Genomic DNA, 24164 nt, shown 5'->3' on the forward strand with positions numbered 1-24164 from the left:
TACTGGATGAATTGATGGATAATTTCTAGCATTCCTAAAGATTCCTAAACTGCAAGATAAAACTATCTCTGCTCTCCAGGTCAGGATAGGATAGGACCATATTTATCTTAACAGAATGTCTGTAGTTTGTCTTCTGATAACAGAGAACTTGTTGGCACCTGGTTTCTCCCGGGAGTTAGGTAACTTTATGATGTTTTTCCTTCATTGACATGCTAATTTTACGCCCCTACAGTCTTTAGAAGGCCTACTCTTTAGAAGGCCAGATCCTGAAGCTAAAACTCAAATACTTTGGCCACCTAATGAGAAGGAAGGACTCACTGGAGAAGAGCCTAATGCTGCGAAAGATTGAGGGCAACAGAAGAAGGGGACGACAGAGAATGAGGTGGCTGGATGGAGTCACTGAAGCAGTAGGCGTGAGCTTAAACGGACTCCAGAAGGCCTGGAGGAATGTTGTCCATAGGGTCACGATGAGTCGGACACGACTTCGCAGCTAACAACAACAACAGTCTTTAGAGCTCATTTAAATGAACATATATGATATTATGGAATACAAATATGTAACGTGTTTAACTTCGTGTAACTGATTTCCTGTGCAAAGGGCAGAATGCCTTTCTCCTGTCTATCAAATTTTCTTTTGTATTTTCCTTTGATTTGTTAACTATAAAAGAGAAAGTAATTTGAGGCTCTTGGTGCCCTCTTTGAATGAGAAGAATCCGTTTTATCAAAACTACTCAGAATAAATTATAATAAAACGATCTTCCTGCCTCAGTCTGCTTTATTAGAATCTGTGCATGCAAGGCATTAGCCTAGGGGAAGATTTGGCTATCACTATTAAGTTGCCATTCCAAATTGTGATCACTAAACAAGGACCACCTATAATAGAACAATCTAGACCCATCCAAAGCAGCCATTAGGACTTAAAAAGAATGACTTTGAAGGAAATAGTTTACTTTTAATGCTTACAAAATAAAATGAAATCCTAATATCTCTCCCTCCCTCATGATTCTGCGTTGCATGAGAAAAGCACATCTTCCTTCCCTTATTCTTACCACTTTCTACAGAGGGACAATCGAGAGCATCCTGTCATACAGCATCAGAGTCTGGTTTAGAAGCATCACTCCTTCAGACAGGAAGGCAGTGCAGAGAGTGATGAGGATGGCAGAAACGATCATTGGCAGTTCCCTCCCTCCCATCCAGGACATAGCACATAAGCATTGCTTGAGCAGGGTCGGCAGGATTGTCTGGGACCCTACACATCCTCTTCACGACCTGTTTTCCTTGTTATCTTCTGGGAGAAGGCTCCATGGTATCCGAAGCAGAACATCCAGATTCAGTCAGTTTTGTTCCATACAGTATTAACCTTGTGAACTCTAAAGCTTCTTCCTTCCATTATGTATTCAAGATGGACAGTGATTAATATTTATATGTTACTTATATGTAAGAGTGTAGATAGTCTATACATATGTTGTATATAGTATGTTTACATGTGTGTTGTGTATGTGTACACTTTGAGAGCAAGCAACTAAATTTCATTTTTAATGTGTGCCATTGTGCCTACAGTAAAAAATGACAATAAAGGTTATCTATCTATCTATCTATCTATCTATCTATCTATCTATCTATCTATCTATCTATCTATCTATCTATCACCCCTAGAGATCTGTGTGGATTAACTTCCTGCATCCTATAAAATGTTACCTCACAAATATTTGGTGGAGGAATTTAGATTCCTTTATTTCCTTTTCCATAGTAAACTGCTATGCTCCATAAAAATTAAAAAGGGCAAAAGCCTCTATCAAACTCCTCCCTGTTTAATTTCAAAGGAAGGATAGCCGTGTTTTTCTCAGAGTTAGTCATGGCCAACTAATCTTATTAGAGATCCATAATCAATCTACAGGTCAACTGTGTATTCAAATCTAGAAGTATGCATTGCTCTTGTAAAATTTATCACAAGAGTACTGTAGATAATTTTCACTTTAAAAAAATTACATGGCCATGTACATATTTACCCTAATTTTCTCATCCAGCTCTGCATATGAAATTTTTCCTTCTGCTAATCCAGTTCCATAGAAATAGCTATTAATACCACCCTATGTTGAGCCAAAGTAAATTGCCTCCTGCACTTCTGCTTTCTTAATAACTTCCTGGCAGAACTCATATTTTACGTGTTGATAAATGGTGGACATTTAATCATGGTTGTTTTGCTATTTCCTTCTTTTAAAATAAATGGCTTTTTACAGCATTCAACTTTTATAATGATACAGGTGCATCTAGTTTCCTTTTTTTTCTTGCTACATTAGCATAGCAAGTTTTTGTCACCAGAATATATTGCACAAATATTGTGCCTCTCTCAACATCTATCATTAAAATTTTCAGTACTGTGATATAAATTTAAAAATCTATTTACTTCACTGTTTTCAACATTTGGATTCACATTGCTAAGCATTCTTAATGAGAAATTATTTCTTTGCTTTTCTCTGTTAAATGGTTCAAGCAAGGTTTGGAGAGAGCCACTTTGGCATAATGATTAAATCACCACATTAGAAACCACAAGATTATGAGTTCTAATTTTAGACATGAAGCCTTCTGGGTGATCTTGGACCAGTCACTCTCTGTTAGCCCTAGGAAGAAGGAAATGACAAACTTTTCTGAAAATGCTGCAAGAAAACTTCAGAGATTATACCTCTTTTACTTACAGCTTACATTAGAATCATGTGACTAGAACTAATTAATCTGATAACCTACAGGGAGATATAATTCACTAGATACGAAATATTTCATTTGATGAACTTGTCTCACACCTACATAGCTACACACACACAGCAACTTAATTAACAAATTATAATTAAAGAATTTCATCTAAAGAATAAGAGTAAGGGTTAAGGAGCCAGACTAGAAACTGGGACACTGTGACTTCTAGTCCTACCTCAGGCATGAAACCAACTGGATGTTTTTGGCCCAGGCGAACTACTTGCAAACAATTTGCCAAGAAAATTTCAGGGACTAGTCCAAGGAATCCTGACTTGAATCTGTCCCCTCCCACAAAATTGTAAAAAAAATGCCTTACCTTGGACATATTTCTTAGCATGGACATTTTAAGTCATGTTTCGGCATCCACAATCAATTGCTGTAGTAGGAAAGCTGTTTAAACACATATTTTATACACCACACAATATGGTGTGTAAATATTGTCTGCTAATGTTTGAACAACAGCTGAAGGAGAGAAAAATCATAACTAATAATGATTGCTGTTTTTGACTTGCTGATAATCTAACGGAGACTTTTCCAAACTTGGCATTCTGCTCATATTTTAGGCTTCAAGTCCCACAATACCAACAAGTACTGCCAAATGGCCACACTGCCTGGGAAACTATGGGTGCTGCAGTGTGACAGAAGGCACCAGATTGAGGAAGGGTGGCCTAAGGCTTTTCTGCTCAAGAACTTTCAAGCTGCTTGCCTCCTCTGTGTAGAAACCTGCTGGAAATGAAGCTTCCTTAAGAAATCCTTATCCTGACTTGTATACCTTCCTTTATCTTGGCCAGAATGATGGCCTGATATTGTGTATGGACAGGGTTTATTTTATCACCAACCTTGACTAGCACATTTCTGAGTTTAGGGAAGAAAGAAAGAAAGAAAGGAAGAAAGAAAGAAAGAAAGAAAGAAAGAAAGAAAGAAAGAAAGAAAGAAAGAAAAGAAGAAAGGAAAGAAAGAGAGAAAGAAAGAAAGAAAGAAAGAAAGAAAGAAAGAAAGAAAGAAAGAAAGAAAGAAAGAAAGAAAGAAAGAATCACAGGTTTATGATGTTTAATTATTTATTCAACTTATATGGTACCCATCTCTCCTGGTGCTGACTCTAGGTGGCTTTTAATCATTAAAAAGCTGATAAAACATTAAAACAATAACTAGTAAGATTACAGATAGCTTAAAATTAACAAAGATGGGGGAAGGGAACAAAATTCATAGGTGGGATCATATGTTTTTCTGTTAATCTCCAGCAGAATGATGCACCCCCAATAGGGCTCCAAGCCAGCTGGCAGAGCCAGGTCTTCAGGCCCTTTGGGAGGCCAAAAGGGGTGTGTGTATCTCACCTTTGAGAGTGGGGTGGTGGCATAATGTTCCAAGGGCAGGAGTGATGGCAAAAAAGGCTTTTGTCCTGGTCTCTGTCAGCTGGAATTCCTTAACTGTCAAGGTCCGTAGCATACCTTTTCTGCCAGCATGATTGTGGTGGGCCAATTCCTTTGGGGTGAGACAGTTCTTCAGATAGCCTGGACCCATGCCATGAAGGAATTTAAAAGCAAGAACCAACATCTTGAATTGGACCTGGACCACACTAGTCTGCCATAACAACATTGGGGGGGGGGGTTAACTTTGGGATGAATGGATAGACAGACAGATAGATAGATGATCAATAAACCAGCATTAATTAGGCATGAAAGGAATCTTACTGAATTAACTATTAAGCTTTAGGTAATACTCCATGGATTGATTTAAAACTCACATGGTTAATTGACTACAATGGCTTTAATTTCTCATTAAGTAGTAGTGTAATTTAGAAAAAGTAATCACTCACAAGAAGAAACATTTTCCTAAGTTTTCAGTAGAGAAATGTTTTCCTTAGTTTTCAGTCGAGATATAGATCATATTTCCTTATCTCAGAACAAAATCCATAATCTATTTCATCTCACGAAAGAACGAATTTTAATTTGTAAAAGGGAATTTCAAGCTTCCGCTATCGCAAGCATTGGTGCTTTAAAAAAGCAAAAATTTATAATTTGCTTGCTGATTAATTGTAGGTAATTTTAGTTGATTAAATTGTTTAATCAGTACAGGTAATTATAACTATGTATATTTCTAAAATTATTCAAAGTGCTTTAGACCTCAGTGCCTCTGGGCTAATCATGAAAGTAGCCTGGTTTTATTCAGACTTTCACAGGGTCTGAGGGGAAAAATGATATTTTAAAGAGTCACATTAACCTTAATGAGTGGATTACTTAAATCATCAACATATTTTTCAGGCATGCACAGAAGCTTGAAAAAAGATGGGTTTAATGAACATCAGAGAAGCACTGCAATTGTGCCAGAGCCAAAGTTTTTCAAAACCATTTTCAAATAGTTTATTAGAATCATTGACCAATATTTTATACAAATCAAAAATTGTTAAGTTCCAAGAAAATTAAGAACCAAAGAAAAAGTAATATATATAAAGTATACCTTAAAAAGGTTTCAATGCCATTCTGTATTCAGTTAAGTGATGATGAATGCAATATTGGAAGACTTGAAAGACCAAGTTAGGAATAGATCATTATGATGAAAATCTATCTATGTGGTCACCATCAAGTCAAAAAATGACTTGATAACACATAATGAGTCAATCCAAAAAAATCCACGTAACATTTTAAAACTCTGAAGCTAGAGAGAATTGGGCAGAGAAAATAACCTTTTTCCATTTTATCAGTCAGTAATTGTATTGGATTGAAAGTTCTTCTTTTTATAGAAAGATTCCTTCTGTAAAAGACTATTTATTCTTTCACCTTCGTCAAGAATCAATCACAGGTAAGCCTCAAGTTTCAGTAGTTCACTTAGTGACCATTTGAAGTTACAACATAATCCCCCCCAAGTACTTATGACACAGTTGTGAAGTTACAAATGTTGCATCACCATGGCAGTCATTCACCCTTATGAACGACTGCAGAGGCACTGCAACACTCGCCCTGCCTATTTCCCCCGTCCCCAGGTCTCCACAGGCCTTGGCCCTGTGGATAGTCATCTTGCAAAGATCTAGGCCTGCTTTGGTGCTTCAGGCCTTCGGTACATTTGCAGAGAATGGAGGCCTCAAGTACCGGGAGATCTCGTACTACTGATTCACATGATCTAACGGTACATTAGGCCTCCGTTCTCTGCAAACGAAGGCCTGGACAAGATCTGAGGCAAAAGGCTCTGCAAGCACCAAAGCCTCCCCTCTGTTTGCAAAGCTTTTTGCCATCTTTGCAAAAAGCCTTTGGCACCAAGAACAAAGGCCAGGAGGGGCACACATGTCCCTCCCGGCCTCCCTTCTCAGTGACAAACACCTTGAGAAAAAGCCTTTGCCACCATAAACGGAGGCCTGGAGAGATGCATGCGCCCTTCTAGCCTCCGTTCTTGGGGGCAAAGGCTTTTTGCAAAGATGATTGGAGCCTATAGGGATGCAATCTCTCATCCTTGCATGCCTCAGCGAGCCTTTGTTCAAGGCAAAACTGAGACAGAGAGGCTGGAGAGGAGACAGCCCCCTTGAACATTGAGATCTAGGTAAGATAAGCGACCCAGTCGAGCAGGATGGGGGGAGGGGGAAGCATGAGATATCTTAGTGGGTTAGGGGCGACCTTGGGTAGTCGGAAGCACTAACCCCCCCATGGCCTTTCCCATCCTGAGATACAATTAGCAGATGCGTGGGTGAAAGCAGGGAGTGAACATGTTCAAGTTACGTGATTCACTCCTATGAATCATTGGGTTATGAATGTAATTGGCAGGCTCCATTACATTCGTAACTCGAGGATTACTTGTATTAGAAGTTGATGTTAAATGTTATATGTTATAAAGGTTAGGCCACTGACTCATCCACGAAACTATAATATTCAAAGTATTAGCAGCAATTGAGGCACCATGGCAGAGCTCATAGCACTATGTTGCACCATCCTCCATTACAGAACTGAAGCAAATGAAACAAATATTGATTTAGATGTAGTTTTAACAGGTTAATGCAGCCTAATGAGTGTAAACTGTCATTGGAGATGTAATTTTAAATCAAGGATATTGACATTAAAAATCCTCAGGTGACAAAAATGTACATTTTTTTGAAGGGAGGAAGGATCAAAAAGTAAGAGATATCAGAACTGAGGACATGAACAATTAACCAGTCAAACCTTAGCAACAGCATTTTTATGGATTCTAAGTGGGTCAAATTGGGATTTACAAAATCTAAAAATATGGTGGCTATGAGACAGGAATTTCAAAGAGATGGAGCTGCATCAGTAGAAGGGAACTATGTGTTACACACAGTTTTCATTAGTTGAACGTTAATGGAATTTACTAAAGAAAAAGAATTATTGATGGGAAAACTGCTTATTTACTACTGTGTAACATTGTGTAAATTTTCTAACCTCTGGACTTAATACAAGCAAGAACTCAAAAAAAAACCTGCACTGTATATTCCAGAAAAGTCATTTATACTTATTCTTGGTAGCCTGGGAAGAACTACAAAGGTTTCATTTTTCTCATCAAGCATAGAAGACGCTTAGCTTTTCTTCAGAAACAACACAAAGGGATAAAAGAAAATGAGGAAGAGGATTCCATGAAAACATAGTCAACTTCCTAGGCATTTTTCTACGCAATGCTTTATCCAAAGAAGCACTAAAGATCACACCTGCACGCACACACTGTTTCATCGGAAGGTCGTTCTTTATGGTTTTATAAGCTCCTTCTTTTTCAAGCAGCCTCATGAGGCAAAGCATTACAAGTTCCATCTTATAGACTCAAGAGAACAAATGAGCTGTGCAGAGTACATGGCTGATGTGAGAGTTACAGTAAAACACAGCTCCAAACAATCACATCAACCTCTTGCGGCTTAAGAAAGCACAGCAAAGATCCTCCTGTTCCTCTATTTCTATTAAATCCTTCTATTAAGCATTTTCTTTTCCGAAAGCTGTTGTGCATGTGGTCATTTCTTTAACTGCACAAAGCATTTTCTGAAAACAAGTTTCTCACAGAAATGTTTCATCTTTTTTTTTTACTGGCAGACATACCAGAGAGCCACAGTTCTGCATATATTTTAAGAAATGCTTGTTCATTTTTCAAGCTTTGTGTTTTCCATGCTTTGTCCACTTGAAACCCAATTTCTTCTGAACAGCCAGAGGATACTTCAAGAAAGAAACCTTATATGCTTCTCAATTACAGAACAAGACCTAAAACAGCACAATCACCTCTTGCAAGACTGATACAATCTCAAGCGCGTTTACTGCTTCCCCTTAGTTAAGCAAGCTTTTAGAGTGTGTAAGTGCTTTTCTTTCTTCTTCATTACCGTCATCAAAAAGCGATGCAGAGACCAAAATCACACTAACGAAGAGGGTTTTGCAATTAAAATACACAGTAAAGTTCTGTTCATTAATTGCAAAAATCACATCATATTCTAATGTGACAAATCTCTGAAAAGATATAGTTTCCTTCATAACCAGATGTGACTGAATTTCAAGTCACAGCTGCTTAATTTTCTTATGACACAGCAAACGCTTTGCATCCTGCTGATGCATATTCTCTTCTCCCTCGCCTCCCTCCGTATTAACTGCAATAATAGAGCTGTTAAAAAAAGCATCATCTTTGCCAATTGCTCCCTACAAACAACGTGCTTACCTTCTGGAGGTTTAAAGAGCAGTTTTGCAATAGGAAAAGTGCAAAGCTGCTTTATGACTTTATTTCAGGGTCTCCTTCCCATGGCAGCTTACTAGAAACAGAGATCTTCACCATTTTTCTGATCACATGACCAATGCCAGTTCTAAATAAGGAAGATGATCACCTGCCTTTGGATACCATGCTGTGCATATCCAGTCAGCCGTTCTAACGGGCACTCAAATAACACCAAACACAACAGTAACTGTTTTTATTTCTTAGTGGTAATCACATAATTGTGAAAACCAAATAAAATAAATCTTATAATCCATCTAAAAGCAAGTTTTCAAGCTGTGTATTGAATAGCTATATGTACTCTACCTCACTTAAATTGACTTTAAAGCCATACAGTGGTGGAAAATTTCATTAAAAAACAACAACAACGCAAAAGAGGACAGATTCAATGTGTATCTTCAGGCAGAATAGAGAATTTTTACTGGGATCTGTAGGCAGAAGCCACTTTTTTCTGCATTATCCAATTGATTAAAAGACCATTTCTTTTCCTTGAAAAGCATCTTTAAATATTTGCCAGTGTGTAGAAAATAGCATTAGGAAAAATCTGGTCAGTCCCATGCTGGATTTATATGTATCATATTATCAAAATTATCATTCCCCAGTTTAGAGACTTCTTGATGTGCTGAGGCTAAAATTTCTGCCACTTGAAGAAAGTTGACCTAGAGAACAAGTTAGTTCCTTCTCAGCTCTCAGCTTTCAAAATTAAAATTTATTTATTTTTATTTTCCTGGGATTTCAATTGCAGCCAATACTCGCAGTTATGATTTGGTTCCAGGGCCTCTTTTAAAAAAAGACTAGTGACATAAATCCAAATAAATTTATGGGTAAATTTTATATTCTACAATTTTATATAAATGTATATATAGATAAATGTATGTAAATGAGGCCATGAGCAAAGGTAGATGCCAACATTCATATTTTATGTAGATTGCACCAAATGGATTAAATGGATAAGTTTATCTCATATTAGTAATGTAATGTTCTGAAATATTTGCTTAGATCTATACAAACAAGAAGAGAGATAAAATTATTTGATAAAGTTAGCTGTCTTTACATGGAAAAAAACACTCTAATAGACTGGGGTGACGAAATACGGTTTATGCAAAATATAAGAGGAAGGAGAAAACCCAAATATGTTTATATGCCCAACTCTTGTGGTCATGAGATTTGCAGCTAAGAGACAGTTTCAAGAAGAGCAACGAAAACATTTGTAATATATTTTGCAAAAATTGCATAACATTCTGAGACAAAGAATCAATGAGCAATGCACATAAACATAGGGCTGGGGAGAAAGTTAAAATCCTATTAACTGGTTATAGCAATTTTTCATGCTCCAGTGAAATCAGGATCACTTCATGTTTTTTTATGTCAACACAGGACACAGAACTAAAAATAATGGATACATATGGTCACTTCCATCATTTTTCCTCTGCAGTATTTCATAGATAAGCCAGATCCCTAGCTTGCCAAAATTCTACCAAAGAATCTGTGAAGCTTGAGAACAGAGGTCAAGAACTGAGAAAAGATCTACAGGTAGTTCTCATTTAACAACCACAATTGGGATCAATAACCAGTTCGTTAAGCAAAACAGTCACTAAGTGAAACTGTGACTGTATTTATGCTCTTACTTTAACTTTCCTTTGCTTGATAGACCTGGAGAATGTCATAAATGGTCATAATTAGTTTTTCATCACCATCATAACTGCAAATAGTTGTTAAACAAATCAGTAGCTCAAAAAGGACTGCCTGTAATAGAGGGTAGATTAAAAAGATGGTGACAGTAAAAATGTGTAAGAACTGTGAAAGTTGATTTGAAAGGAAGGGAAAAGATTCGATTAATATATGAAAGGGATGAACAATGTCTTTTAAAAAAAAAAAGGCCCAGAGACAGGAGTGGGTAAGAAGACAACTAGGAAGATGATTGGAATAATTTTGTTCACTAAAACTTTGACATTTGATACTGAAAGGTTCTGGAACAAAGGGAAATTGTTTAGTTTAACTGTTGTTTTCTTTCTTTTTGTAATTGGCTTCTGCACCAGAGAAATCTAGTGCAAGCGTGGGAAACATGTACATGGATGGGATGTACTGAAGGAGGGAATAAGGAAGTGTACAGGAATGATTGATGTCTTCCTTATCTTATGATGTAATGGCTCTGTTGTCTGATTTTCATTGGCTAACAAAGTTTATAAAGGAATGTTACTACGTTTCTAATGTGTGGCACTTCTGGACGTAACTCTGCCAGTGTTCCAGACTCTTGGCCACCCAGCTGCTTAATTTGATCAAATAAAGTGCTGCTTGATCAAGAAGTCTCCACTTGGCTTATCTGATTAGATTGATAGGATATCTCAGTTCAAGTAACGGAACAGGGACCTTACAATATCTTAAAACCTAGATCAAAATTGAGTGCTGTTTTGAATGGAAAATTAGATTTAAACTGTATTATTTAATTTGATTTACATGCTGCCTTTCTAGCCAGGGAGTGCCCAACACTCACTTTAATCCAGACTTCCTAATATGCAGGTCAGCTGCTTGGTAACAACACTACATCACTGTATCAAAGTGTAAGCTTGGACTGGTATTAACAGAATTGCAAATACAACTGAATCAATTCTGTAAGTTAAAGACAAGTATGTTCTGGTTGATTATATCTCCAATATTATACCAAAGTATCCCAAACTGTAGATGTTTTCAGGCATGTGGGCTGGCACATAGCCTCTTTATGCACCTGATGAAGTAAACTGAAGCTCACAACACCTTATGTCTTTTAATAATATTGTTACTTGGGAAAGGTACCACCAGACTCCATCTGATTTTTGGCTACCTATTATTTGCTTCCTACAGTATTTAATGAGACTATGCAACTCTAAACGTAATTCAAAAGTTGAATAATCTTTTGATAGAGTCAGTACTGATCATCAATGTGTATATCTTCAGTTCATATCATCAGTTGCTGGATTGCTCTGTACTGGATTGTTGCAGAATATAGGAGAGGTTGGTAAAAATTAGATGTCTGCCTTGCATAAAAGGAAGCTCTTATTCTAATATAAAGTGTATCCACTCCTTGTTTCTGGTATGAGCAACCCTCTGAAATGTATCAAAAGATTCATTAATAATAAAATCAGCAATAACATTTATCAGCCTTAACATTTATACTGTTCTTACCCTACTGTTTGATTGAGCTCCCTTTCATTGTCAACAGAGTGAGACTCATCTTCCATTTCTTGTTCTTTAACCATGCTGTCTCCATGTTGTGGGTGATCATCTGATTCAACATCAGTAGCAACCACTTGGAATAAAGGAGCATCTGTTTTGGTATCCCATGAAATCTTGTCCTGTTGTTCCCAGGCTTGGAAAGAGCGTTTATCTAGTGGGATTTCAGTTTGGGTCTCAGAGATCAGTTCCTGCTTTAAAACATTGTCTAGTTCTTTAATAGATTGTCTGCATAGTGACTCTATTGTGACTGGCTTACTACAGTTATCTTCAGATGATGCCTCATGCTCTCCATTCTGGTCTACTATAGTCCACTCCCGGTCTTGTACAAGGATGCTAGGTGATTTCTTTTCACATTCCCATTTTTGAGGCACAACAGCAGAAGCTTTTTCTTCTAAATAAAAAGAGTCCCATTCATTCTCCAGGGTAGACTGTCCTTCACTTTCATTTATTATGGAGATTGGCTGTAATGTATCCGAGGAGTCTGCTGGAAATGTTTCAAGAGAATCCATTTGTTCAGCAACTGCTGAAGGGAAATTGCTTTCTTGTGTTACCAATAAATCCTTTGTCAAAGATCCATTTTCTTCATCACTAATGAGGACATAGTCCATTTCTAAAGAAGACTGTTCTTCTGCTTCTTGTAATTGTTTATCTTCCTTATTGCCCTTTCTTGTCCTTTCTGGGAACTTGGTCAATTCGCTGTCAAAATTAAACACATCACAGACAGCTTCTGAAATTAAACAAAACAGTTTTAGTTAAAGCAGTCAATTGTTCCTTCTAATTTTAAACAGGAAATAATTATCAGTTTGATTTGTATAGCCTCTTGCTATGTCGCTTTATGTTTTGCTTAAAATAACTTTTCAGGAGAGGACTTCCGGTGGCGACGCGATGCCGAAGACAGCCGTTTTCGGGCTGCCCGCTCCGCAGCTGTGTTTTTCCATCGTAAACAGCGCCAATCAGCTGTTTAGATGGATTTGAAGCCCCCTCCTCAGGAGAAGAGGAGGGGGTGAGGCCCCAGGTAGGGGTTGAGCTCTCTGGGGCCGCCTGAGCTGAGAGCTTGGGCGGCTGAAGGATGAGCCCCCCCGAAGCCTGGGTTGCTCCGAGCTGCGCAGCGCCTCTGCTCTGGGATTATTGGAGCAGAGCCAGGCGTTAGCAACCACCCCTGCCAAATGGAAATACTTTTGATTATCAAGAAGCAGGCAGAGCGGTACAGTAGGTCAAGGTGAAGTGGACTCTTTATTTTTACTCTCTAGCTCAATGGATTTTATAGCTTCAAAGTGAAAGTGAGTAATAAGTGAAAGTGGGGGAAGATGGCGGCTAAAACTTCTAAAGCTCTTCGGAATGTGGGGTCTTCCCTGGTGCAAGAGACCTCATTGCAAGCTTTGTTTCCTCCTGCATCTCCCCCGGCATTGACGCTTAAGGATTTACAAGACGCTCTTGGAAAGCATGTACAATTGATGTCTGATATGATGGATGAAAAGTTGAAAAAGCTGGAGGAGAAAATGGAGGAGAAAATGGAGAAATTGGAGAAGAAGATAGAAGAGAAGCTGAGAGCAATGAGGCGGGACATTTTGTCTAAGGTTGAATCCGTAGCTGAATGTGTGCTACAGCTGGATATAAAAGTGGAGGATCTCAGTCAAAAGAACTCTATATTAGAAGCAAAGGTATTAGAAAATGAAAATATAAGGGATAAAATGGACGAAGAATTGAGCCTTGTTCAGTATAATCAGATGCAGTATGCTATTAGAATTAGGGGTTTAAAGGAGAATGGTAAAGAAGATTTAAAGCAGCTGATTTCTGAGGCTCTGGAAGGGGTATTGGGCCAGTCAGCATCTGAAATTAAGGGAAATATGGACAAAGTTTTTCGTGTAAATTCATGGATTGCAAGACAGAAGAAGTTACCCAGAGATGTGGTGGTCTATTTTACAAAGAAAGTAATGAGAGATGAAGTTATTCAAGCTGCTTATGATACTAATTTGGTAGTGGATGAGCAAGAAGTTTTAGGTTTAAAAGAGATCCCTCCGAAGATCCTAAGGAGAAGGAAAGATTTTGCATTTTTGGTACAGGAACTTAAGAAACGTGATATTAAGTTTAGATGGGAGATTTCAGTTGGATTGGTGGCGACGTATGAAGGTAAAAGACATCGTTTGGTTACTGTGGCTCAGGCACGTGATTTTTATAGTAATGTGTTAAAAGCAACCCCCCTATCATTTTTGGAAGCTGCAAAAGGATACGGTGGGGGAAAGCCTCAAGACGTTACAGATAGACAGACAGAGGACAATGGTGTTGGAGGGGATCAAGTCACAGTTTCATCGGTTGCTGCAGGAGGCCAGAAGATGACGCGTGCCGCCCTAAGAAGAGCGAGACGAGAGCAAGAGCAAGATCAGCAGAAAGTTATGGAATCTCCAAAGCGTGCTTACAGTGAAGATGTGAGAGAGGAGCGGTCTAAAGAAGTTTTGGGGGTCATGACAGAGGTGCTCCAAAAGTTTTGGGGCGTTAAGATTGCTGATTAATTTTTAGATTAGAATGTCAATGGAGTAAAATTATTATAGAGGAGAAAGAAGGTTTTTTTTCTTTTTTTTCTTTTTGTTAATATTTTACACAATTTAAGATTGCTTGCTAGAAAAGTATATTAGGGTAATGGATTTAAAGTATGTGTTGAACTAAGAATGGGTATGTAAGCTCCTAATTAATAACAAGTTGTCTTAGAGATTGCCTAAATCTTTTTTTTTATATATTCTTTGTATTTGAACTTTTATTTGAATTTAAGGATGATTTGGAACTGTGAGACATTTGGTGTGATACATGCAAGAACTATTTTTGATCGTAGTTTAGTTTGGTTGGAGATTATTAAGACTAACAGAGATAGGCGCTTTTGGCGTGTAACTGAGAAATTGTTTGGAAATTAGAGAAAGGTGGGAGAATGTAAATAGTAGGTGAAAGTTTTTTTGTTTTTTTTCTTTTCTTTTTTCTTTTTCTTTTTCTTTTTTTTGAAATTAATATGAATAAGGACTGGGATTAAGAAAATTTATTTTGAGCAAACCTTTTTTTCTGTTTTCCTCTTTTTTTTCTCTGCTTTATTTGTAATGTTAATATTGTTTGTATTCATTTTATATGAGCTAGAGAGAGATAGAATTTATAGTTTATTGTTGATAACATAAGGCTGTCTATGTTTGTTTTTTGATTTTATACCCTGTATTTAGCTCTGGGAAGTCGGGGGGGGGGAGGGAGTGGGGGGGAGGGATAGGGAGGGTTGGATAGGGGTGGGGGAGGGGGGATTAAAGTTAAAATGTATTGTAAAACTTTTTAAATAAAAAAAATAACTTTTCAGTTAAATAAGACACGCTAGACAATTCATAGCTGGAAAAGAATATTGCAATTATAGGGTGTGTGAGTGAATGAGTATTTACAAAACGCATTTATGGTATGTGAATTCATTTTGTATTCATTTTGATTTTTTTTAAAAGAGAAATATTCTTTTTAAAATAAATATATTTTGGGGGGGAAAAGAAAGTATCTCTATTTGGGAATTTTATTTGGAAAAGTTTTTGTAAGTAATTTCTTTCTAAACCATTTCATTACAGATTATAATATATGAAAAAAAAAGATTTTTATTTGACTAGAAAAGTGCTAATTTTACTCACCATTGTCTACACTTATGACTCCACCTGCTGGTGAATCAATATGAGTTGATTTTGCTTCGTATTCACACTTGTCCAGATCATCTGTTAACTCAGGAATTACTTCAGAGTCTAACAATAAAGAATCCCAGTTTTCAAAACTTTCCCCAGCCTTGCTATTTACATCATCAGATTTCTTTTCTAAAATATTATTTTCATCTTCACTAGTTGGTGAATCAATAGGATCTGAATATATTTCATACACAGGTTTTTCAAAAACACACGAGGGTTGCAATTTCTCATCAGATTCTAATAAAAATGAGTCCCAGCCTTGATCTTCTTGATCCCCTGCAATCTCATTTTTTAAACCGGTAGCTTTAGAGTCCAAAATGTCAATTTCACTACCAGCAACTGGAGATTCAATATTACTTGAATCTGTTTCAAACTCAAATGCTTTCAAAGTACATGAAGATCCAGGAGTCCCATCAGATTCTAATAACAGGGATCCCCAGCCCTGTTGAGAATATTCAGCTGTATCATCTTTTATGAGAGTAATGTTAGATCCTGAACTGCTCGTGCTGTCTTTTTGAAGAGTGTCCAAACCAAAAGGAGAAACACATGCTAGTGTTAATTGATTATGGGGTGATTCTATAAACTCTAGACTATAATTTTCCTGTGTATTTTGAAGCTTCTGTAGACTATCTGCAGAATATTGTTTTTCTATATTATTTAGGACGTCTTCCGTTACTTCTAATGAGGCTTGCGGTGATGGTTTCTTTGTAAGTGTTGGATGAATTTCTACTCTTTTCTCTGATCCATCAATGACTGTTAAAGGATTAGTTTCATTCAGCTTCATAGTTTGGTTATTCATTATTGGTATCTTACTCATAGTATACTCTTTTCCAGTGTCATCAACTGCAGTATGCATTGTTTTCAGCTGTTCAACTAGTCCTGTTTCATGGCCAAAGGCTGAAAGTTGATCATTTCCAGGAAAATTATCACACATAAAATTATCTGTGGCCAAAACAGATTCCTGAATAATATTTTCTGTTTCAATTTCAGATAGTTTGTCATTTGGAGATGTTCCTTGGTAGATTGTCTCACACTTATTTGCAAGACATGAGCCGCTTTCTTCAGGGCATAATTCCTCTCCGTCAATTGCCAGTTGCTGATTAAAATGAAAATCAGTGTTTTTAAACAAGATGGGGGACATCACACTGGGCTCCTGGTGCTCAGCTAGGACAGAGTTCTGTGCACATGTTTCCTTGCTTTCATACTGGCAAACATCAGGACTGCTGGAGGCCTGTGAACTGCTGTCTTGATCAAAGTGATTTAATATATCTGGGTTTTCTCTGCTTGTTCTCAAAATGAAAGGCTGGTCTACATCAGTCCACAAATCTGGATCAATACTAAATACCTGGCAGTTTCCAGTGGTACTGTTTTGTAATATGTCAGGAACAAATGAATTTCCTTGAATAATTCTTTCTTCAGTAGGTGTTGTGCTCAAAGATTTTGTTAAAGACAGTGAAGGATCAGATGGAGATTTGTTAATAGACTCTGGGTGCATTTCACTGTATTGATTTATTATTCTGGGGACAAATCTATTTCTATTTATTATAATTGGATCAAGTTTTAGATCTTCCCGAGCAATAGCAGTTAACAGACTTGTCTGCCAGTCTTCTGGAACAGTTTGTTTAACAGTATTAAGAGATAGTTCTTGTCTTCTCTCTGTTTCATCAATATTTGGCCACAGTAGTCCATCATATTCTCCAGTGTTTGCACAACCTTCATACCGATGAGTCAGTACGGGTTCCTCATTTTTATATTCAGGTATATTGTTACATTGTGTAGATTCTTTTTCATATGGAGAAGTAGCCATAAGATTTGGTTCCTCAATATTTTCATTTCTTTTTGGATGTACTGCCCATGTATTATCAGGGATAACTCCTGCATAGTTTGTTTGTAGATCATTTCTAGAATTCAATCCAAGTGAACTTTCACTTTGTTTTTCCAAATTCCACCATTCGAATGTATCATCTGGAAATCCAAAACATTCTTCTATGGATTTCTTATTTTCATCTAATGAGCTTTTTGCATTATCTTGCAATAGAATATCCCAGGCATCTAAATTATTTGGACTGTAAATTTCTTCATTATTGATAGCAGATGTTTGTGCGGTGTGATTATGTACATCATCCTGATCTATTTCCCTTTCTATAAAATATTCAGATGTTTCATGGACATAGTGTTCTGTTAAAATATTAACATCTTCAGAGGTTTTATTTAATGCATCCACATGGACATTTTCCTTCAAATTAGGTTGAGCATTTGAATTTTTTGAACCAGCTATAAGATTTCTTTCCTGGAAATGCAGAGATTCCTTCTCTGTCATAGCATCCTCCAATTGGTCAGAGTCTATATCTGACTCTATTCCTCCCTGATGTATATTTGAATATTCTGAAACTTCATCTGTTCCAGGACTTGATAAAGAAGATGTATCATCATCCACGTGAGCATTCCACAGAACTAAATTTTTAGGAACTTTATGATCAGTGTTTGTTTCAAAATCTTCTTGGCTTTTATTTTCAAGGGATTCCTTTCCAGATTCATGTATTTTGATATCATTTGTAACGTCCCATATATCTTCACTCTTGTTCTGATTATTACTTCCTTGAAAATTCTCCCTGGTATGTATATTAATTGAAGAATCACTTATATCTGGGCTTGTTGGACCTGAGTATATATCATTATTAATGGAACCACTACTGCTATTATCTTCCTCACCAGTAATTTTGAAGGAAGTATTTGCAGGGGAGTTACTTGATTCTTCTGACATTTCATTCTTCATGGGCCTTAATCCAGCAATCTGGATTTCTTCACTCACTGATGTATTCCAAGCATCAAGGATTTGTGACAATTCATGATGCAGTATAATATCAATACATTTTTCATGAGTGAATTCATTCTCACTCTCCACACTTTCAGGGGTTTCACTTAATTCAAAAGAATCAGCTTTATAAGGTAATAAATTACTTGGTTGTGGCTTATCTGTTGTGTCCAGGGCTTCAATATATTCTTTATATAGATTCTGTGGAATTCCTTGATTTTCATCATTTGAAGTTGTATCTTCAATGTCAAGCATTTCTGAAGTATCTTCACAACTTTCCAATTCAAATTTATCAGTGTTCAGGTTAGGTATTGACTCTTCTCCTGCTGATGGTTGTTCTTCACCATGCAAAAAAAGATTTGATTGTTCTGACTGTGAAGCATTCATTTCTGATCTATTAATCATGTTTTTATTTTCAACCATCATTTGATTACATTCTTCTCTAGGAGAAATTGAAGAGAGACTTTCCATGTCAGGAATATTTTGTTCAGATAGATCTTTACCAAAAGATTTAGAAACTAGTGTAGATACCTCCCCTGAATGGCAGTTTTGATGTTCAACCATGTTAAAATGTTCCAAATCATCATTATCTTCTTTAGGAGACATAACAACTTGTTTTCCATTATTATCTTGGGATACCTCATTCTTCTCTTCCTTGATAAGATGAGTCCAATTGGAAAATGATATATTTACTTCTGGTGGTTCTGCTGCTACATCTTCCAGACTTCCACTAGTTATTGTTTTTTCTGGCGAACTGGGATAATCAGAAATTGTCCTGCTTTCTTCTGAACTATTAACATATGAAAGAGGTAGTAAAAGTGATAATGGCATGTTGTCATTTTGGATTGTTTCATTTCTAATATCATTAAGAGGGAGTAATCCTACAATAGCTTTATTTTCAATGACTTCTAGTGTTGAGGAGTAAGTTAAATTATTATCCTCCAGTGCAATTCCTTGATTGTGCTGGAGATGTTCAAGCCTTTGGTCAAATTGCATATTTAGAACTTTACTTTTTTGATCTGATTGATTGTTTTGTTTAAGTTGATAATTAAGTAAAATGTCATTCTCTGTATCATTTGGATCAAAACAAGGAGATCCTATGTCTTCAAAAATGATTTCATTATTCCTGTCACAATTTTCTTCTGTTGTGCACACGATACTACTTAGAGGAGAATTACTACCTTTTTGTGCATGGATCAACATCATTCCACTATTTTCAGAGGGACTACTGTCATCAACATCATAGTCACCTGAATAAAGCACTGCACTGTTTTGTTCTGAATCAAAAACCACAGGATCTTTTATATTAAGGTCAGGATGTTCAACTTCTACTTGTTTTTCATTATTAAGGGTTAGTTTCCAAGCTTCACTGTAATCCGATGAACATACAGGAAATGTTTGCGGCAATGATTTATCATCTGATAAATCATATATTTCTGTTCCAGTTTCATCTGAATTTGAGTTTCTTATTTGGTCAAAAATTGGCTTTCTATCAGAATATTTGTCTTCACTATCTTTTTCATCTCCAACACCTGTGGGTGACACATACGAATCAGATGTTGAATAGTTTGTATCTGGTGGAGAGACAATAAGATCTTCACCTGTATTTGATGCAACAAATTCTGGGTCTCTGTATGACAGGAAGGGATCTTCCCAACAGGCAAGGTTTCCAAGCATATCTTTTCTGATGTTTGAATCACAGGCATCCCATACAGTGGTATCGTCAGACTGTCTGGACTTAGCATTGCTGTGGTTTTCCGTAATCAATTTAACATCTTTCTGCACAATGCCAAAACTAGATTTTGCGTTTTTATATACTGTATGATTTTCTAATGAGCTACCCCGCCCATTGTTTTGAGAACTGAAATCTATTTGATTTTTTGGATCTTCACTTAAATTATCTACAGAGAATTCCAGTAAACATTTAGACATAGAATGTTCGTCAACATTTTGTGAAAACTGATCAAATTCCACTTGAGGAACATTCCATGAATGCTCTGTGAGTCCTGAAGTATCATGATCAAACTCTGTCCAAACATTAGGCAAATTTGTCTTTATTTGTCCACTGTTATTCCATGGTCCACAAGCTGGTTGACTGGAGTTCCACATATTAGCAAATTCTTCTATTTCCTGTTCATCATCTTTCTGCTGGTACTTCAAACTATTTTGGGCAGGACTAAATGGTTTTTTCCAAGTATCTGTTCTTGATGATTGTATATGTTTTGGTTGCTTTTGTATACATGCTGAATCTGATGCTCTTCTATCAATTTGCTGTCTCAGTAACATATTTACTTTATAATCTTTCCATGAATCAGGACTCTGAAATACAGATTCTGGCTCAGTTGAATTCCATGTATCAACATTTTTGGAATCTAATTCAAAACCATCCCACCAACTCCCATATCTAATACGAGAATGAGGATTTTTAACATGATCGATTTCATTAATTCTTTCAATTATATCTTGTGGATAAAATAAAGGTGGCCCACTATCTAAAGGTGATGCTTCTACAAGGCTATTCATTGGGGTTGGTGGCGTTCTTCTCTCAGCACTTTTCAAGATTTCTGGACAAGAGGAAAATTCATTTTCCAAGTCAACCAAATTTGATTTATTATCAGAGAAACTTGCATGATTCTCTTCTTGGTGGCCAGATTCATTCAACGTTACTATATCATCATCTTCACTTCTTCTTCGAAAGTCTATGGAATAATTTGCAATATCACATTCTGATGAATTTGTCTTGTCATCTGCTTTTGAACTAGCTGACAGCTGTCCTTCTGATGAACCGCTGTCATGGGAGAAATCATCCACAGAAGAGTCTACCAAATTTGAAGGCAGTGTCTCAACTGAAGGCATGGGTGCTAAATCAAAATTGAAAAGATCATAATTGTCACTGCAATTGCTAGATGGAGGATTTTCTTCTTCAGCAACTGCTCCTTCAGGAATGGGACTATAAGAGTCAAATCCAGAAAGAAAACTGTGATGAGATGCACCCCCTTCTGCTACTGGACTATCATCACTAAGAAAAACTGAGCTCTCCTTAGATGATCTGCTGCTTCTAATAGTAGCAAGACCACTGTCAGGACTCACAAGATCTATGTTAACATCAGCTTGGGCTTGCACTGATCCATTATTATCTTGAGGGTTTTCTATAAAGTTCACAACATTTGGTTGTGGTTCAATGTCTGAACCGTATAGTTCCATAATACCAGAAGATCCTTGAGAAAGTGGAGCACTTCCAGCAACAGCCTCAGTGGAAGATGTTCTACTATTTGGTGCCATTTCAGGATGTCTTCTGCTGATAACATCTTTCATTAGTAAAAAAATTTCATCACCATTTGCTATGTAATTCTCTTGCTGGTAAATGAGAAGTTGGTCACATCCATATTCCATAGGATCCAGTTCCAAGCATGGATTCTGACACTCTTCTAATTCGCAGCAAATCTATTAAGGAAAAAAATGAACACCAGATGTTTGATCAATTGTACATAACGAAAGTAAGTTTGGTAAAAATTAATACTGATTTTATTGCCTATTTCTTCTGAAACCAGGTTTTTGCTTTATAATACTTTCATGTTCTAACATACTCTGAACAAGTATTTTCTGCTTAAGCAACAGCACTTAAATGAAATAAAACTGTCACCTTTGGGTCTCAGGGACTCTATTACACGCTGCAGCCATTATGGGCTGCAACCCATTCAGAACTGGGCTGCAGAAGCAGCAGGTGGGTGTGTGCATGCACGCAGCTCCACTTATGCTCCATTTTCACACATGTGCACCTGCTGCTTGTGCAGAACCTATCCTTCTCCCCTCCCACCACCTGCCCATAAAGCTGGAAAGGTTAGGGACCACTGGTCTAGTATTTCTGATCTTGATCCCTAATATTTCCCTTTTCTTACAAGAATAAAAGAATAAAAGAAAAAGAAAATATTGTTATAATTATGATTTTGATGCTTGGCAACCAGCACATGTTTACAACAGTTGCAGCATCCCACAGTCACATGATTACCATTTGCAATCTTCCCAGTTGCCTTCTGACAAGCAAAGTTAATGGGGAAGTTGCAACTCAAGGTCATGTGATGCCATGCATCATATGACATTTCACTTTACAACAGTGTTTTCAATGAGTGAGAACTACCTTAGAGCAAAAAAATAGTGGACAAATTCAAAGGTAAAGTGAACAAGACAATGCCACTCCTCACTCTCACATATATGAATATATCCAAATATTTCTATGATACAGTGTCACATTAATTTACATTCTTATATAATGCTCATGTAACATTCATACAAACAAAAAAATCTTTCCCATATGAATTCAGAAAATTATTTCTATAATTTTATCACAAGACAGAGTTTATGGATAGATATAACTGTAAATGGCAAACGAGGAACAGTAAATAGTATAATATATTGTAGACAACCCTAGAGTAGGGGACATGGAGAGGGAGCATGTGTTTTTTCAACCAAAATAATCAATATGCATATGCTTTGGTTAATTCTTGTGGTATGACCTTTAGATGGCAAAAAATAGGAAAACTGGGTTATTGTTAATATACAGTATTTATGACTATTCTATCTAAATAGGAAGATTTTAAAACTATACTAAGAAGTCCCTGCACATTCATGACATATGTGTTAAATGAAAAAAAATATAAAAACCTAAGACTGTGAAAAGGGAGCTCAGTTTTAAAAATTTACAATTGCTTTTTCTTCCCTAATTTTCCTATCATTTAACCATCTAATGATGTGATATTGTTCTCAGATCATTGTAGAAGTTATTGTTCTATTCTTATCCTGTATTATTTTTAAAAAGTAATGGCAAAATATGATCTAATATTGCTTCCTTTATGACAATGCCAGTTTTTATATTATTTCATTCTCTTTTCCAAAATACATACCTGATTTCCTAGCTCCATGTTTTCTGAATAAACTGCTATTTGCTTTTTTTCTTGTCCTTCTAATAAGTAGCTGGCCGAAATGACAAGGACATCAAAACCATATTTATCTACAAATGCTTTCAGGTCTTCATTGATATTTCTGTGAAACAGATAATCCTGAAATATGACAAATCAACTATTTATTTAAGAAATCAGTTGAATTAACATCAGCAGCTAACTGGAAAGTTAAACCAATAATGGACAATGCAGGGAGGAATGGATCTGTTTTGGGATATTCTTACAATGCAACTCTCTCTATATCTAATCAAAAGTAAATTCCACTGAGTTCAATGAGAGCTGTGAGTTAAAATTAACATAGTTATAGCCTAGGGCATCAGATAAGAAACGACAGGTATATAAAATTGCTTACAATTGTTAAGATACACTCTAATAAAGTGCTTTTGTACTAATATATTTATGCTTTCATGAAAAATACTAAAAAAGTATTTTTCCCATATATGTGTACTACAGTTATTGAAAGTGGCATCTCTTGTGGTCTCTGAGCTTGGTATTTTCTTGGAGACATTTCATTACCAAACTAGGTAACATCATCTGATGATGCAACAGAAATGTTGCGCTCATTTGTGGTTTGAAGTCAAGGACTACTTGTATTAGCTATAAACCTCCAAGAGTTGAGGCAGAGATAAGCCAATAAATAAATACTTATATTCAAGCAATCTAATATGCAAGAGCCCTTTGTTCAATATACTGTTTTCACTAGATACAACATTAAATAAGCTAAGTATAGCCATTCACATTTCATGCTTCATATTTCCACCATTTTCCATATTATAATTCAACATCTTTCAAATCTAGAAGTCAAATAGCAATTGGATGATGTCTTAAAACTGAGCTACAGTAAAAATCCAGACTAAATTTTGAATCATTCACCCACATATTGGAACCTAAATCTGTAATACATTACAGTCGCATTTCTACAAATCTACTTCAATTCTTTGAATCGTAAATGCTTTCATTTGGCTTTGCCGGTCCTAAACTATTTAGACAAATAGCACCTAACTAAGTCTTACTTTAAAAAAATACTGGCTGTTTTCATTCTTTTCTGTGTGAAACTCA

General features: G+C 36.5%; 1 protein-coding gene across 1 annotated transcript in view; it reads right to left on the reverse strand.

Moving 5' to 3' along the window:
- PRUNE2 (prune homolog 2 with BCH domain) overlaps positions 1 to 24164 on the reverse strand; it is a gene marked incomplete at both ends in the record, with an annotated part of 127073 nt that overhangs the window by 32017 nt on the left and 70892 nt on the right. Inside the window, 3 exons of the mRNA XM_083354623.1 lie at positions 11593 to 12370; positions 15285 to 21591; positions 23049 to 23204. Of these exons, the coding sequence (XP_083210749.1) occupies positions 11593 to 12370; positions 15285 to 21591; positions 23049 to 23204 (7241 nt within the window). The remainder of the gene's footprint in view (positions 1 to 11592; positions 12371 to 15284; positions 21592 to 23048; positions 23205 to 24164) is intronic.

Source organism: Vipera ursinii, assembly GCF_947247035.1.
Source record: "Vipera ursinii genome assembly, chromosome: 2".
NCBI classification, from domain to species: domain Eukaryota; kingdom Metazoa; phylum Chordata; class Lepidosauria; order Squamata; family Viperidae; genus Vipera; species Vipera ursinii.